At 35.6% G+C, this 18,948-nt stretch overlaps 1 protein-coding gene across 1 annotated transcript in view; it reads left to right on the forward strand.

Annotated features, from left to right (window-relative positions):
* The window catches only part of KaiR1D (Kainate-type ionotropic glutamate receptor subunit 1D), a 1,638,136-nt gene that overhangs the window by 263,056 nt on the left and 1,356,132 nt on the right, over window positions 1-18,948 (forward strand). Inside the window, exon 12 of the mRNA XM_089592467.1 lies at window positions 6,828-6,997. Coding sequence (XP_089448593.1) covers window positions 6,828-6,997 — 170 coding nt within the window. The remainder of the gene's footprint in view (window positions 1-6,827; window positions 6,998-18,948) is intronic.

Below are 18,948 nucleotides of genomic sequence, written 5' to 3' on the forward strand. Positions count from 1 at the left end.
ATGGATAAGTATCTCAAGTGCGGGCCCATGCAGTTAATGACCAATGCGAAGCTCTGTGGGTCGGCAGGTCCCGTACACTATATCCCGCCCCATGGGATCTGTCAAGCTGACGACCAGGAAGAGAAACTGCGCGTCATATTTAACGCATCATGACCAACATCCACTGGCTGTAGCCTCAACGATGTCCTGCACACAGGTTTGACGATTCAGTCTCACTTGCTGACTGTTTTGCTCCGCTGGAGAAGGCATCAGATCGCCTTTTGAGCGGATATCCAAACGATGTTTTGGCAAATCTGGATCAACAATCGTGACGTGAACCTCCAGCGTATCTTGTGAAGCACTGATGACTTCAGTCCTCGAAAACACTACCAGTTGCTCACTGTAACTTACGGTGAAGCTATTGCTTCCTATCTCTCTCCCTATGGACGATTTTACAGCTTTCCGATGATAAAGGCCATGCTTGGCCCGAGGCCGTGCCTATCGTCAAACAAGATCGATACGTCAATGACATTCTCTCTGGTGCTAACAACGTTGAGACGACTCGAAATTGCTGCGATCAGCTGATCGATTTGTTGCAAGCTAGAGGCTTTCCTCTGAGGAAGCGGGTGGCCAATGATCTGGAGCTGTTGTGTAACCTCTCTCTGGGAGTGTGAGCTGGGACTCGATTGACGATCGCTTTCACCTTACATCACCTACCCTACAGCCACAGCCGACCAAGCGCACGATGCTCACTGCTCCAGCATGACTCTTCGATCCCTGTAGATAAATTGTGCCCGTCGTTTGAGCTACAATATTGATCACTAAGGATCTCTTACGAGCGCAATTCAAAACGGTTGAGCCCGTGCCTACAGCCATGGCTGAATGCTGGAGAGGATTCCTGGTTTAAATGTAGAATGTCTCTAATATTGTTATTCCTCGCTGGATTGGCTGCAGTCCTTCTACCAGCCTGCAACTCCACGCATTCGCAGACGCAAGCCGATGCGCGATGGCTTCTGTAGTGTACTCGCGCACTGAGGGACCAACTGGTGATGTTTTTGTGCGTATCTTGATGTCCAGAATCAAGCTGAACTCCATCAAAAGCTTGCAGCCAGATGCCACCAGTCCTACACGCATGACGGTCCCTAGATTGGAGCTACGAGGGGCACTGCTCGTAGTGAAGCTGCCACGCATGATCGCTGAGGAATACACTGTGAGTGTTGAGCACTGTCACACCTGGGTGACTTTCAGATTATGCTTCATTGGCTCTGATCGTCAGAGCCGACAAACAACTCGTTGATCGACAATTACGTGGCTCACACTAAGGAGCTTCTGCCATCCCATGTTTGGAGATATGTTCTGACGGCCTCTAATCCAGTGGATGTGGCGTCCTGAAGCATGGATCTGTCCACGCTTTGACAAACGCATGTTTAGTGGGAAGGTTTCTCCTGGCTCGCGGACCCTCTTGATTTATGGCCAGGTGAGAACGCAAAGATGCCAAGCTTTGGCAACCTGGTCACCGATGGTGCCCTATAATCTTGCTGCGCTGTTCAATGCACTGTGCCAAATATGGTTAAGAAGTTCTTATACCTGAGCCTTCTCTATCGCTTTCTCGCTTAATTACGTTGCTGGATCCATTATCAGCTGCCTAGGCTGCGTCGAAATTCTATCCCTCCGCCTTTCACCCCTCTGACGATGATCGAGCTCCACGATGCCTATCTCGCCTGTGTCCGCCTTAGTCAGCGACGATTCTTCGCACTGGAGCTTGCAAACCTCAAAAAGGATGGCCATATCTCTCCGAAGAACCTGCTACTGCTGCCCTTAGACTTGATTCTCTCCGATGACATTCTTCGAGTTGGCGGTCATCTCCAACATTCTGCGCTTACCTTCGACGAGAAGCATCCACCAATACTTGACAGGTGATTTAGCCTTGCTAGGCTCATTATCCAATGGGCTAACTCTCGTTCTCTTCACGGAGAATTCAGAGTTATCACCTCCTATGTGGCTCACAAGGCCTGGATTGTTGGCGGGTGGCGGTGAATGAAGAGCATTCTCTGGGGATACGTCGTCTGCGCATGACTGCAAGCACGGGTGGCCACTCAACACATGGCACCTTTACCAGCCACCCTGCTCGCGCGTTCTCTCGCACTGAAGCAGACTATGCCAGCCCGCTTAATATTTTTTCCGCTAAGGGTCAAGGCATGCGCACAAGCAAGGGCTACGTTGCGATCTTCATCTGTATGACCACCAAGGCATCATTGAGCTTATTGGCTATCTCTCCACCAAATCATTCGTCAGAGCACTCATCAAATTCTGCGCTAGACGTGGTCGGCCCTCAGAGATCTGGAGCGATAAGGCTACTTGCTTTAGCGCCTCAGATCGTAACTGAGCGATGCTCTCTAGGATGCCGAAATAAGGTGGAAGCGTATCACTGGCTCACTTGCCAAGCAAGGTGTCACGTGGCACTTCATTCCTTCTCTGGCGCCCCACTTTAGCGGATTGTGGGAAGCTGGTGTCAAAGTTATGAAACATCATCTCCACCGTAAACTTGGACCGTGCCACCTTACCTACAAGGAGTTTTCCACCGTTTTGGCCAGCATTGAGGTGTTTTTCACTAGACACCCTTTTACTCCACCCACCAGAGGCTTAAATGGTGTGGATATCCTTACTCCTGGGCACTTGGTTGTCGGCAGCCCACTCAACTCTGTGCTTGAGATCAGTACCCTGCCCACGAAGCTTGATCACCTGAGTCACTGAAAGCTGGTCAGGAAAATTTGAGACCAGTCTTAGAGCCGCTGGAACCGTGAACAACGACTAAAAACGATGACTCCAAGTCGTAGTTTCCAGGTTGACGACATCGTCGCCGTGGTGGACGCCACGCTTCTTAAGTCCAGTAGTGCCTGTCTGCTCAGTCGAATCATCTCAGTTTATGCTAGACCCAATGGACTCATTTGCACCGCCACTATCGGGACTATCCCCAAGAGGACCACCAAATCGTGCCTGCAAAAATATTACCAAATCGGAGCTCCAGGTCACTTAACTTCCTTACATGTCTGTATCGGCAGATCTGCTGAGTCGTATCTCCATCACAAAATAAAGAGTGATTAAAACTACTTCAAAAAAACCGGACTCAATTATTCATTTGTACAATACCTTAGTTCTACCTGTTCTTATAATCGCATCAGTATTCTGGACTTTATTAATACAAAATAGTATATCACAATTTAACAGTGTCTTACATCCTGTTATTCGATTATCATTATATAAAGCTACCAGCCCAATGTCATATACAAATCATGACTATTTAAGGAATGCAAGAACTGCAACTGAATAAACCTGAATAAACAATTAGTTTTCTTTCTTTACCATACTGCACCTAAGAAGATTATCTAACTCAATACTGCCGCATTTACTAAAATCTGACCTTTATATAATTGAGTCTTGGGTCCGTCAGTTAAATGATTAAACAATTTGCCCGGAAACCAATTTAAAATTATTTGTCACATAATAATCGTTATTTAACAAAAAGATTATTTTATTACAACATATAGTTAATAAAATATATTTCATAGAAATTATCCTTACTATAATTTATTTAATTTTACAAATTTTTTAATTTGGAGATTAACAATTTAAATTTATACGTTATTATAATTTTTAACTTTATTGATAGATGTTAAGTATTGATTTTTTTTTCTGCCACTTTGAATATTTTTCTATTTTTTTGCAGCTTCTTGTTTCAATATTTCCTCTTTTAATTTTATCCTCTCTTTAACTAGTTTCTTTTTTCTTGTATGACAATTTTTTATGACAACGATGAATGACAATCCAAGGGGCAACCTAGCCAATCACAATGCATTACCTAATTCCTCATTTTCTGTAAACGAACACTAATAAGGAGAAAGGCGATGAAAATAATTGACGAAAAAAACTGTAAATTATACCATTTTTTGCTGCCTATCTCGTAGCTTCAAATTTTTTTTGAGCTGCAGTATCCAAAAAACTTGTATTTTCTGCTGCTGGAGTATCTTAAAAAGTTAGGTTTTCTAACGCCTGCGGCTCCTCAACTGCCAGCTTTAGTGCTGGTACTTTCTGGGGTAGAGCATGATCTGATATGTCAGCCACAACATTAAAATCGTTAGCATGATCTGCTAGAGCTTGTCGCAAAAGTTGTTGGTGATATCTCTGAATGTGAGAAGCTTGTGGTATTTTACTAATATTAACTGTTACATGAGGAATACTTAAACAAAATTTCAAGAAGAAACATAGATTTGAAAAAGTCTTTTAGTATCAATTCTATGCTAAGGAAAGAAGTATACTTTGAAAAATTGGCATCGTTTCTGCGATGAGCAAAAAAAAAGACTTTCCGCGCATGATTTCGGTTCTGAAAGTAAGAAAAACAAAAAAAGCTCTCAGCATCATTCCTGCACTAAGAGTAAAAAGAAATCATCGAAATCATTTTTTTGCGAAAAGTAAAAAAATTCAAGAGTCGTGGCATAGATTAATATCTCAGAGTAAAATAAAATAATAAGTGTAAAAATTCTACATACGTTATTAATTTTGATGGCGATTTTTTATACGCACTCCAACCACTGCGTTTGAACTGACTTTCTCTTGTAGTCATCTATGCTTTTAATTAAATAACTTCTTAGATGCTTCACTAACACAAAAATTAAAAAGTAACTAGGTCGCTTAACAAAGATTAACTGACCTCATCAGCATTTCTTTGTTTTGAATTGTGGTATAAAAAATAATTAAATCTTTTTTATTTTTTTTTATCTAATGAAAAATTTTCTTTTTCAAAGTTAGGAAAATAAAAGAACCATGTGAGACTGTAAATATAACTTTCTCTGTATAATCGTTTTTTAACACAACCATAATTTATATCTCTTACGTGGAGAAAATATTTAGTTAGGCTTAGTCCCCCTCTTTTACTCAGAAACAAGTTATATGATTAAATTTTGCAAATTCTCACTGTCAGAGTGCATATTCGATTGAGTCTCATCTTGAAGACATATGATTGGGAAAATTTTCTACCTCCTTTAGAGTATCTCTTTCAAAGTAAATATAAAAGAGGCCTTGATTTTAAAAACTTAGTTTGAAAATCATTGCAAGCATGTCCGGGACAAGACCTGTACCACACTAACATGACATGAACTTGTTAAAATTAAAAGAGATTGAAGACAGTCACAGTCTTTTGACATTGGAAATGAAAGAAGGATGAGAATAACAAGAAAAAAGGATAGTACATCTTACGGTTTGCTCTCTAAGGCTAGCTTCATCGCTACTATGTCCACTACTACCTTCAACAAAATAATTAATAGATAAATTTGTACGAATGCTTGAGAATGTGCAACTTGTTATGGCTCTCAATGGAGTATGTCCAACAGAAGCTGAAGTTTGCCAAAAAAAAAGTGGTATTTATTTTTTGCTGAGTACATACTTTTACTGAATATTCGTTCTCATATGCTAATTTTATAATGTTGTATACTTTTTTTCTCAAGAACCGTTGTGCCCCGTAGTTGGTGGAGTAGAATCATTAGTAGCAAAAGTAGTCAAAGTCAACGTCTATCCTTGCGTGGTCAAATTTTTTCTATTTTTGTTTATTTTGTATTTTTTCCTTCTTAAATTACATGTTTTTTAAATATTTTATTTTCAACAGACCTCAGAGCAGATGCTAAATGTCTGCTTCCAGGGCCGTTTTGCCCCTTTGTTGGTGAGGTGGATTTACAAGCATTAAAATGAGTCAAAGTCGACTGCTATCCTTGTATTATTGAGCACTTTCTGTTCCTTTACATTTTATTTATTTTCTACTAAAAGTATTAAAATTTTTTCTTGATTTCAACAGACCCCGAAGAAAATGTAAAATTTGTGCCAGCTGGACCATTTTTTCCTACGGCGGCCATACTGGTGAAATATGCATTGTCAAGGTCTCCAATGTTATCATGTATAGAAAAATTTAACTTGCAATAGCAGAATTGTGCACACCACTCGCAGAAGTATCTAAGTCATTCAAAGTTATTATCGTAGCAACATCATCATTGGCCGTAATACACTCCCCAACAGCAGATGTGTCTGAGTTAATACCAATTACTGATGTAATACAGGCACCACCACTAAAAGCACTCAACCGTTGACTGACTACAGTGATAAAGTTATCACCTTTGCCTTTTTTGATGAATGTAGACTCCACCTCAAGTGATCTGTGAAGTAGCCCAATGTAAGTTGGGGCTTGCAAAAGCTTACATCTGATCTTGCTATAATTTTGCATGGTGGTTGGCATGTAAGATCACATACAAATAAGCAATTAAGAAATGTTCATAACAACACACTTCGATTTGCAGCCTTCCAATAGGTGGGATTACTGTTAAATTAATCAGGTGTATCCACAGCTACCTTTTTTTGTCTTTTTATGTCGCTTAAGCTTATAATAAGTTTTCGTTTATGTAAACTTTATCTTATGATGTCTAGTGTCATTTCATCACACTATAAATCTCGTTAACTATTGTGTCCTTTTGAAACTTTATAAACATAACTGTGATGTAAAGAAAGAAAAGACATCTTTGTTTAATTATGTGGAGTTTGTGGTAAAACTAAAGCTTGTTTATAAAGATCAAAATATGCAATCTAAGTTTCCAAGGCACGCATGATAAAATCGTATTGTAATTTTTTCAGAAACCTTGTAAATTTCTTTGATTGAATAATAAAATCAAAAATGCAACATTTGAATTATTTTCTTACATTATAACTATTTGATATTAAGTAAAAATGTATCTTGATTTGAACAAAGAGAAAATACTTTAATAGAAAATATGTACAATACAAATTGTGTAATATTTCTAACTTTTTAGGCATACGTCGACTTAGTAAAAGCACTGGGATGGAAAAGTTTTACAATTATTTATGAGAACAACGAGGGTTTAGTTCGCTTACAAGAACTATTAAAAGCTCATGGACCATCAGATTTTCCAATATCTATAAAACAGCTTGGTGAAGATTCTAAAAGTGGACATGGATACAGGTAAGAATATTGTTTCTCTCTAACAAGTGTAAGGATATTGACTTAGCTTTTCTGAATGATTGAAAAAAAGATCTCTTTATTAAATAAATATATTTTGGCATTTATTAGCATGCCTAGCAGTCTTCTTTATAGCTTGATCAAAGTAAAAAAACTTTTTACTTCTATTGTTAAAAAAACCTTTTAAGCGATGTCTCTAGACTTTCTAGAAAATTGTTTGAATGATTAAAACTGTTGGTTATCTAACTTATTCACTGCAGCCTAGAACTTGATGGTCAAGAATTTGCAGTGTTACAGTTTACTTGAAATTAACATTTTTACACTGCATTAGAACATAGACAGACTGCGAACTACGAGAATGTAACGAATGTGATTACAAAAATTGTGAGAGCTAATAATTAGCGCAGTGAAAGAAGTTACTTGGAGAGAAAACGAGAAAGTTCAACTTACTTAACTACCTCATGTTTTTAATTGATAAAGTTAGGAAAAGTGTCGCGCAGGTGTGCCCTACTCGACGATCCATGGCAAACTGACTTTAGGGCACTCTATCGTTGCCTGAGTGAGCCACTGCTTCATTTACATAGGTTGGTAACAATGTCGAACTATAGTTATCTAGAGCAAAAAATACGTGGCAATGTCGAGCACTTAAATTTAAATAAAAAATAATGCCCTTACTTCCTCAATCCTAAGCACAAACAATGAACTTTTTTATAAGATGAAAACTTTATGCTTAGATTAAGAATCCGTACAATTTTATTTTTTTATACATAATTACATGGTCTTAAAAAAAAGTTTTAATTAATCTCAGTGTTTGTGGGTAATGTTAGTTGACCTACATTTATAGAGCACAATACAAAAGCCACAGTAGGGGTAAACGGTACAGTTATTGACCCCCCAATAGTAATTGACCACCACATGTATTCTGAAATGGAGCACCATAAATAGATTCACAAATCACACGTAGGATCAATCACTGCAAAGTTGTCAATAACTGTATCATTAACCCCTATAAGCTTTTGCAGTAAACGGACATTTAACCTTTGTATATGGGTCATTTTACTGAAAATGACATATTTCATGTCCCAGTCGATTACAAAGCCGTGTGAGTAGATATTGATCTACAAATTTTTTTTAATGATTCAGGGGACATGTACTTTTAAAGGTACATTATAATTCAGATCATAAAAAGTATTTCTTTGGTTTGAGAGTCAAGAAGGGTCAAAATTAACGTTACGGGCTCACGTTTTTTTTTAAACTTGCAGTTTTGACGATACCTGGAATCAAAGCACAGAGATTTCAATTTTTTAAAAGTGTGGGGTACTAAATTTTTTAACGCACACAACGTTTTTACGCATTTTACACAGCCAAAAAAAATTGTATCCAATAGTGGGCTGCTGTTAAAGTTGCAGGACCGAAATCTTATAAATTTATATTTCAACGAAAAACACTCTCACAAACGCACATAATTAAATATGGGTATTCCAATGAGGACGTTTAGTGATTGAAAAGGTTAAGGATGTTGCTAGATTTTTCTCTGATTTTTTCTCTCCATTAGGCCAGTTCTACAGGCTTGCGAGTTTGAAGATTGTGTCTCCCAAACATGAAAAATAAGAGCCCGTAAAACTAAGGAATGTTATGCAACTTTTTGAAGCGTTTGGTTATCGACTCAGAAGGTGGCGAGTTAAATTAAGCTGTTGTTTATATCATATAAGTGCAGTCTCAAAGCTCAATTGGCGTTTGATGCAAAACAATCTCTATTTCTCAATTATTCTGTAAGAGCCTGTAACGCTCTTTTTTTACTAAGAGCCCGTCACACTATCACGTTATAATACAACATGCATTGTATTTTCACTGAGTCTTAGCTTATCGGTTTGAATATTATAGTACATAATATGATAATATATGATAATATGAAGAACACAGTACATTGTACAAGACAAAAATAAAGTAAAATTTCCACTGTGAGTGGTATCTCCATAATTTTAAGATAATTTTTCCAACCCGTAACGCTTCTTTTTATAAACGAATCGCATCATATCTTTGTACACTGTTTTATAATCGACTTGATTAGTGTATTATATAGAAGTATGTAATACACTATCTGGTTATATAATAGTGGGGACCCAGTACATCGTACTAGTGCAAGAATACAGATAAAATTTTACTGTGAGTGGTATAATCATGATCTTAAGATGATTTTTCCAACTGGTAACGCTACTTTCTTTTACAAAGACAATAAAAAGTATTAAAAAATTTTTTGGTGCAGATCTAGCAGGACCTAAGAACTGTAAGCTTATTTTGGTCATGAGGAATACAAACGTTATATTAGAAAAATTAGAAGCCCGTTAAACGTGTTTGTCCATTCTGGCCCTCGAAATATGACGTTTTTAGTATTAAGACACATTTGTTTACTTTAGAGACAGTTTTCGCTAGCGACATTTATATTTCCAAGTGAGTTTTATGATTATTTCGATATATCGTTCTACAATCTGTAGGATTTTAGAAAACACGCATCGACTCACGTACATTTTTTGTTCGTTCTCATTTATTTTCGTAAGCATTGATGAGTATGTTTTACCGTACGACTTTTACGTATATTAGTTTATTTTTATTCCTTTTGGTATGCTTTAATTAGTATATATCTTATCGTTAAACTCTTGTATACATTTGTAAAGACGCGTAATACTCATACACGCATTACTGTAGTATTTGAACTTTTTAACACTTAAGGGAAGATATAGAGAAAAATATTAGTATAATCATGTTTTAGTGTTAAACAAATACTGTAAAGTGAGATTAAATAATTCGCATATGGCTCGCTTACAAAAATTTACCGCTAAACTTTTTTGACGATGGCCTGACGCAAAAAATTTTTAATTTACTCAATGGATCGGTGAAAATGCCCAAAAAAAATAGAATGACTGAGATATTTCTCGACAAACGTTTCACTATGCAAGATCAGTGAAAGGTTATTTTATCAAAAAATTAATAAAAATCTTCGTTTGCCATTGATGGCTGGACTGCTAAGAATAATTATAACTATCATTAAATTATCCTAATTTATTGTTTTTTATTGATGTACATTGTTCTTTAATAATTTTATGTAGTTTTTTTTTACATTGGCTTGCATTAAAATAAATCAAATTACCAAAATAAAGTGTACTATTTTATTGGTATAAGATTAAGTACGGTCACCAAGAATCTTGTCAAGACAAGATTCTTGGTTTCCTGACTCTTGGTCTTGTCTCAAAGTTTTTTTTTCGACTCTTGTCTTGACTCTTGCCTTGAAAAACTAGACAAAGCTAAAACAAGACTAAGATAACTCTTGGTTTTACATGAAGCCCTAGATGTGAGGAACAGTTATTTGTACTTATTATTTCGTTCTTGCTTGTAGAATGTTTATATAGGAAGTCTAAGACACTTAGTATAAATACAAGGTTAAAAAATAAACAAATAATTTTTTGTATTTAACAAGTTCACATCTCCATTACTTTTGTATGATAATTGTTCTTTTTCAGGAAATGAAGAACTTAAAATTATTTTGTTTGCTTTTCCATTTTACATTTTCATTTAAGTTTTTTCTCAGTTTAAAACTATCTATACCTCTTTGCACTCTATCTGTTATGTACAATAAATGTTTGAGTAATCAAATAAAAATTTAAGGTTGTCCTTGGTAAAGATACACTTAACAGAAACGAAAAAAGAATAATAAAAAATCTACTGATTTACGAACTTTTCTTTGACTATATTCTTTTGCAGACTTCTATTTGTTTACATGAACCATGATAACTTTGGTAAGTACCGTATAGAAGTAGAATAATATCCCAAAAAAAAGCAAACGCTTGTGGTCCTGCATCGGGTCTATAATGTATGTAAACTTATAAAATTCTTAAAGCAAGCCAGTAGCTAGCTGTGAAGATGATCTTTTTCGCATTGCTAGCTTCGTAGTAGTGGGCTAGGTGGTGGTTAGGCACTTTCGTAGGATGGTGGCGTGAAGTTATTGCTGTAGTTAACACAGCCGTTTGGTTATGGTTATACTACTAATACAGCAGTAACTATTTTTCAGAGCACTGTGCAACTAAGATGCTTTAGACACAGAGGGCGATCCAAAACTTACATAACGCAAGTTTAAGGTGGAAAGACGTTTTAGCATGACGTTACGGCTTTTTTTTTGGGAAAGGGGGGCCTTATGTTTATGTTACGTATTGGTTTTAAAATTATAAGAAATAGAAACATTGATCGATGTCGATGTCTTATTTCAAAACTTGCTCGGTTCTTACCGAAGAAAGTTGGCAGTTCTGACTTACTAGCGAAATATATGTGCATATACATTAAATACATAACTATCTTTAAATACACAAGGAAATTGCAGGTACGGTTAAGTACTAGTGTAAGAATTTGGCCGAAAAAATTGGAGTTTGTTACGAAGCTTAAGTTTTTTGTTAAATATTAAACGTACAGTTTGATTAATAAAGTGTATTTTCTTAATCCAGTATGCTACAAGAAGGCAAGCCAGATTTTTGTGCTAATTTATGTAACTGTTATGTCTTCCTATAAACATCATTAAATAAGCCATGGCGTCAAATTTAAAAAAACTGGTTTTAAAAAGCCTCTAAGGCGTAAAAGAATGTCAATCAAGCATTCCTCCAAATATTGTGCAGCAAAATTTAAATGAGATTTGGAAAGAGAAGTTAGAAGTTTTGAGACTAAAAGCAGACAGCGTTGAAAATACTACAGCTCTTATTCTTCAATGAAAAGAAAATTCGACTACAAGACAATCTCAGATCATTCTTAATTTCTTTCAAAACGTTAAGCAATTTGAGCATAATGTATTAGTTTTCTAAAAGCTTCAGAGTTCCTTTTATTCATTTTATCATACTTAAAATTGTATTTGTATATTTTACGCATTTTATAAAATTTTAATGACATTGTCAAAAGTTGGTGTTTACATTACAGTTAGTCGACAGAGCTATTCATTGATGAATGTTTAGATCTCATAAACGGTACGATGGTCAACGTATCTTGCGCAGAGTATTTGTTTCTCACCATCATAAGATTCTACTGATCGTGTTATCTATGCAATTACCGATGGAGTTTCAAATTTTTTGTAAACTTTTGTCCTAAAGACACGCATGGATGCCAACACACGAAGCCAAAGAAAAAGTACAAAAATCACTTCTTACTAAGAAGGTACACTTTTTAGAATATTTTTATCAACACATTTTTTACAATGATTAATTACCAGCTTGCAACAATATGGCTTACAATCATATGGCATCACAGTAAATTCACCATGGGCTGGCTTTGATGACACTGTAAATCTCATCTAAAGTAAACTTAATTTGTTATTTCCGTTTCCTGTGGGCTAGAAAGCTTCAGAGCCCAAGGATGTTTGAATAAAAGAGTAAGATGGACGGAATTCCAGCGCAGACCACTTCTAACTTTCTTGTGACAAGTAGAATCAGTGCATTTTACAATCTGTATTTAAAAGCCATCTTTATTATTCAAGCAGTTATTATAAAAAAACCTTTAATGCATTGATCATTTTTATGATACTTCTCTTCCTTACCTGTAGTAAATATTGACTGTTCCTAACATGTTATGCATACCAATTGGCATCAGGCAGTGCTAGGATGGGACAAACATTTCCAGGGTAAATGTATTCCGCAAAAACATTGTGCTCATCCAGAATTAGATCATTTAAGATAACAGTCAAAACTTGACCAGTATGAGAAAAATTATATGTCTCAAGCTCTAGATCTACAGATTTTGCACTGGCATTAAAATGGGACCCAAAATGTTCGTGGTCAAAAATTACATCAGCTAGCTCTTTGCTCAGTAAAGCAATTTCCCTTTTGACACGGTTATAAGCGTTTTTCCTGGGTATGTTTGTAAAAATAAACAAAGCATCTAGGTCATGTGTTTCAATGTTGTTGATTGCATGTGCAATTACCTTAGGGTACATAGGATTTTCATGTAGCTTAACATCGACAGAGAGGATGACAACTGGCACAAGCAAGCCCTTTTTGTTTGTCATAAAAGTCGGGAAGGATGACACACCAGGGAGCCATTGAAAATCTGCAGCAAACATCGAAGTGGTCAAAGAGTCATATTATCCACCGCTTATGTCAATATATGTTGGACCAGAATAAGAAGCTGCATCTGGCTAAAATCTGGCTTAATGTTTATAAAGGCGTAAACTGAAGGCACCAGCTTCTGCCACTATGCTACCCTCCAGTCGTGTCGGTATTTAGCCACCAGACCCAGGAAGAGCTTGACTCTTTAGAAGAAAGTGTCCCTAGGCTCGGAGTTAAGCGACAGCAAGTTGCTGATAAAGTCCAATCAGCAACGAATGACATTACAGAGACGCTATAACTGATTAATGATAAGTACAGCAACACAGCGAACGCTGTTAAAAATGGGCTCAAAGCGACGCTTTAGCATCTTCAAGAGGAAGAGGTGCTAAGAAAAGGCTGTCTTATTGAAAAAGATTTGTATACCAACGCTTGGAAGTCGTCATTTGAATCTCTGCAGTGCAGGGAACAAAGGCGAGATAATTTCCGACGGCCTGTACAGAAACAAACCCTGAACACTGCCTTAAAGGAAATAGAACGAAGTAAGAGAAACAGGAGCCCATCGAACAGCCCTGAGAAACGCCAGCAGGCTATGCCTCCAAAGAAAAAGAAAACAGGCAGTGGCAAACAAAAAAAATTCTTCCAAAGGAAAAAACAAGCCAGAATAAAAAAGTGGATGCGACAACAACAGTAGTAGTGAAGATTGCTGAAGGGCAGACCTTTGCAAAGGTGCTAAGAACGATGAAGGCGAACTCTGACCCTGATAAGGCTAATGTAGTAGTCCAAAGTGTTGTCACTACTAGAAAAGAAGACATACTTATTAAGGCCAAAGGTATAGAGAATGCTACTGCATTCTCACAGCAAATTAAAGATTCGGTAGCCGGGCAGGGTACTGTTCAAATTAGCAACCGAAAAGTGACATTAGAGATCCGAGACCTGGATGCCATTGTAGAGGAAGATGAGGTTAAATAGGCTTTTGCTTGGACTTTTGGACATCAGAGCCAGGAGCCAGGAGTAGCTCTCTTGAAGCCAAATGCCAGGGGACAGAGGCTGGCGTTAATAAAGGTGGACAAAGCAACTGCCAGACGAGTAGAAAAGGAAGGCAGTTTACGAGTTGGTTTTGTAAGCTGCCGAATTCGAAGAAGAATTGAAGTAACAAGATTTTACAAATGCCTGGGATATGGACGCGTCTCAGGCAACTGTAAAGAAGATAACAGATCCAAGCTTTGCTTCTGGTTTGGAAGTTCAAACCACCGGAAGAAAGAGTGTCCAGGCCCAGCACGGTGCTTTCTTTGCCCAACAACGGACAACAAGCACGAAGCAGGCAGCGGGAGCTGCCATTTATTTAGAAGAGCCCTGAAAGAGGCCAGAGATAAGCCTCAAGCAGGATCAAAATGAGGCAAAAAGGCCTTGAGTTTAAAGACTGGCTTATGTGGACTCACGCTGCGCTGGGTACTTTTTACCTATCAGCAAAGAAAAGCATTAAGCTTATAGTGGTGCTGGCTGAGTAGGCGGCCTACTATAAAGCGCTAGACAAGGTGCTGGTCCTCAGGGACCCCGAGTCCTTTTCGTCAGTACAGGCATTGTAAAGATCTGTCTGAGAAGGAAGAATCGCACAATTTTTACTGACCGTTAATAAACAATGAGCTACGTAACAGAACTTGTAATATTTGTGGCCTTTATTTTGCATTAAAAAAAGCAGCAATGTATCACAAAAATCAAGTTTATTTAATAAAATTAACTCTTTTACCGATACTCCATGTTAGGTACATCATGCAGCATCATCAGAGAGAGATAATGAACTAACTAACATCTCATACGATGGAGTGGATAGCAGAAGATAAAGATGTTACAAAAGGTGTGACCAGCACTATATTAAAATCTTGTTTGGAACAGTATGGTAAATAATTGAAAGATTGTGGGGAAAAGTTAAGTACACATACGTTTATAGGTGACATTGGTGGCCTCAATGATTTCCATCCTAGTGATAAATTTTTTTAGTTTACTATGCAATTCTACGCTTAAAGGAGTTCTATAGGTCAACGAATTAACAATAAAAATTGGATGCAAATTTGTTTACAAATGAGTAAGATCATATTCATGGTGCTGTCAAATTTTAAAGGCATGAAATTTCCAAGGAGTCAAGTAATTATTGTTAATATTTAGCTGACTTTTAAATGTAGACTTATGGGCTGTTGTAATTTTCATAGCTTCTGTTGCATTTATTTTGCTTATCAACCATGAGTTTTTGATGAAAATTATATCAATGATAGAAAAATATCTTATAATCGTATTTAATTTTATTGAATATCTTCAGGGTACTTGTAAAAAAAGTAATAAATTAATAACTAAAGTTAAAACTGCAAAAGGTTATGTTGTCACAGGAGAGTGAGAAAACAGACAACATTTCAAACTATAGAGAGCATTATCTCGACTATAACAAAGGATTGAATTTTCTTAAGTGCAATAACAACTATAACTATGCATTCAAAATTTATTAGAAAAAATTACATGTGTTTTTCTAAATAAAATCTTTAATTTTTTCCAATACGTGTGTCACGTTACGGAATGAAAAGAAAGGGGTGGACAAGGGAAGCTGAAAAATTGTTGATTTTGGCGTTACGTAATTTGTTGACGGCTCCTTAGTTAAGTACAGCACTGATATCAGTACTTTAATTTCTCACCATCCCAATACAAATCTTCTTACCCAATCACTTACTTAACTGTGCTAAATGCCACATTGCTGCTGTAGTTTAGTGCAGTGGTTCACATGCGTATAACTTTTAACATCGTTTGACCTTTTGAAGTTTGAAAGTGCTTTTATCAGGAGTCAGTGACAGAAAAAGAGTTTGATTATGTATCTCAGAATCTAAGAAAGCTTATAAAGTAATGCAGCTTATAAAATAAGCTTGATTTTTCTATCACGCTGTAGTTACTTCACTGCAGTCTGACGCACGAAATTTTTTTTTTTTTTTGTGTATTTAGAACATTTGTACCTGATAAGGGCCTTGTTACTCGAACGTACTCGAGTCAATATTTTTAACATTTATCGTCAGCTATCACTTGAGTTTGATGACAATTCAGACATTTAAGTTTCGAATGACACACCATGTCTGCGATATTTTTAGAAATCTATGGTGTGAGCGTCTTAGAGAATCACTTTCTTTACATTTTGTATGTTGTAATATTGCCAAAACTAATTTTTTTGTTTTTTTTTTTTTTTTTTCTATAACACCTTAGTTAGTTTATGCATTATGTCAGTTTTAATATTCAGTACTGTCACTTTCCAAGAAAGAATTGGACTGATCTAGTGAACTGATAAGGGTTAAAAAATGTCATAGTAGAGAAATCTTGGGCTATGCTGAATTTAAACTTCATGTAATAATAAAAAATGGTATTAAAAACCTTTCTTGTCCACTTCAAATAATTGCATACATGTTTTGGGAGTTTATTGTAACTCATTCAGCTGCTTTACAAGTTCTACTGCTACTCTTGTTGACTGTCATTTTTTATATCTATCTGATACTGATATACTGTAGGCTTTTGATTACTTGCTATACTACTGTTTCTGTGTAATGGGCTGTCTCTTCTCTGGTAACTACTTGTGTTAGTCTTAAAAAAGCATTAACTTTTATCTTGTTTATAGAACATTAGTACTATGAATATCAAAAAGTAAATGAAGAAATCGTGCCTGCAATAAAAATTTCCCCACAAACCAAATCTTACATCTTGATTGTGTAAATAATGCAGAGTTAATATCGAGCACATATAAAGGTACACGTATAACTGTCAATTTTGAATATTTTAAGAATTTACAACTATTCCGAATGTATTACAAATATTTAGAAAAATCGTAAGCTTAGAGATTGAAGTCGCTTTCTATGACGTCAATAAGAAAAAGTTGTAAAGAATGAGCCGTCTCACAGATTAATTTTTGCAAATATTTATAGACAATCAGCATTGATTATGCTAATAACACAGAAGCGTACATTAAAACTAGTTTTAAAGCAAAGCTTATGTTACTTCTATCATAACGTTTAAACAATAAAGAGCTCTTGCACTCAAACAAAACTTTTTTTATCCATACTTATTGTTTATTAACCATCATGTTCATTAATTATGGAAGCCCATGATTCAACCTAGCTTGGTCTTTTAAAAAAATTCAAGCTGCGTTAACTAACTTAAAAAAGTTTGGGCAAGCAAAAAAGATTGAAAGTCAGTTACTAGTAAGGTTCCACTGAGTCAAAGATGCTTTTTAGCTGCTAAAACTTATTTAATTTACTATACCTCAATTAGAGTTAGCCAAGACTTAAGATTTTTATTTAAAATTTGAGGTGTTAACGAATAAAAAAAGTAAGTATTATTTTACTAAGGAATTTTTGACATACTTTTGTTTCTTTCAAAGCTTGAACTATCTGTTTTTTATAATTATAAGGCCAGATCTGCCAGTCAGTATATTTTAAGATTGTTTTTTGTTACAGAGTATTAATTTTTTGTGCACATCTTTATATAAGAAAAACTTGAAAAATGCCTTTAGAATGCAACATACTAATTAAGTTGGACTGTAATGCATAAAATGTACTAATGGATGTTTATAATCATAAACAATATTTCTTAGCTACCTACACTTATATTTTGCATGACTATCTAAAAATATGATCAGACTTCTGTACTGAACTAGAGTAAAACTGTATGAAAAGATTAGGTCTCTCTGATTCCCGTATAGTATTAGGCAGAATACTTTGTGACATATATATTAAGTACACCAAGGCTATTTACACTTTAATCTGCGGTATAACGTGGATGTATGCATGTATCTCGCTTACTTTCCTCACTTAAAATTAAAATAAACGTAGACCCTGTTAATACTGACGGTAGAACCACTGACCACACATAAATACCTACATTAATTTACGTAATAATACAAATTTAGTGCAAAATAAACACAGTGCGTTAGATATTATCACTGTTTTCCATTTTTAAAAATTTGATATCCATACCACTAAATATTGGTAAACGTTCTGAAAAGTTTCCTAACGTCTCCTTTTCCATAACCATTTTTTAATTTTTCTACAGCACAAATTATGACATTAAAGATTTTGGTGAAAGAATCAAGTTCTTAATGTCATTTTTTTAGCCTTCTAAATAAAGGAAAAAGTTTCTTTCGATTAATCAAAAGCCTGAAGTTCCAATGTGTTAAGGCTCTTATAATGTGTGTCTTTCACTGTCAAGTCCATTGATGGCATAATTGTAATGTTTTTCAGTTAAACCTGAATAAAAAAATACTTCATTTACAAACAATTTATCTCTCCAGATAAATTTCTTTGGTCAGTACTCTAAGGTTCAGGTGACTAAACAGTTGGGTGTCGTACTTAGCAAAGATCTAGCAAAGTTTTTTAGCAATGATCAGGGTTTTAAATAATTCACAAAGAATTTGGCTAAAAAATATACAATAGTGTCAGAAACTTATTTAACTTAACGCTTACATATTAATATTAGTACTATTAATTTTCTTAGACCCGTACGAGAATAACTTTGATTATTCTTTTACTTATCTACCTGATGTTAAGAGATCTGACGTTACTTATTAAAAAAAAAGGTAATCATGTATCCGTCTCAAAGTTCTAACTCACTCTCTGATCTTCTAGATCCTAATTAACAAGCCTCAAATGACTACAGAACAAAATATTATGTTGGCCTTACTATTCGTAAATATTTTAATTTTGGGATGAGAAACAAGGTAAAGGCTTAAGAAATACGGTAGATAACTTTATGTTAGCCTATAACTTTTAAAAAAATTAATGATTAAAAAGTAGGTTGTAAACTAAGACTTTGTTAAACTTCATTATTATATACTTAGTGAAATAGCCTTTTTGTAGA

Source organism: Copidosoma floridanum, unplaced genomic scaffold (assembly GCF_036245765.1).
Source record: "Copidosoma floridanum isolate Cflo_tuat_1 unplaced genomic scaffold, Cflo_Japanese_pri ptg000017l, whole genome shotgun sequence".
Taxonomy (NCBI): domain Eukaryota; kingdom Metazoa; phylum Arthropoda; class Insecta; order Hymenoptera; family Encyrtidae; genus Copidosoma; species Copidosoma floridanum.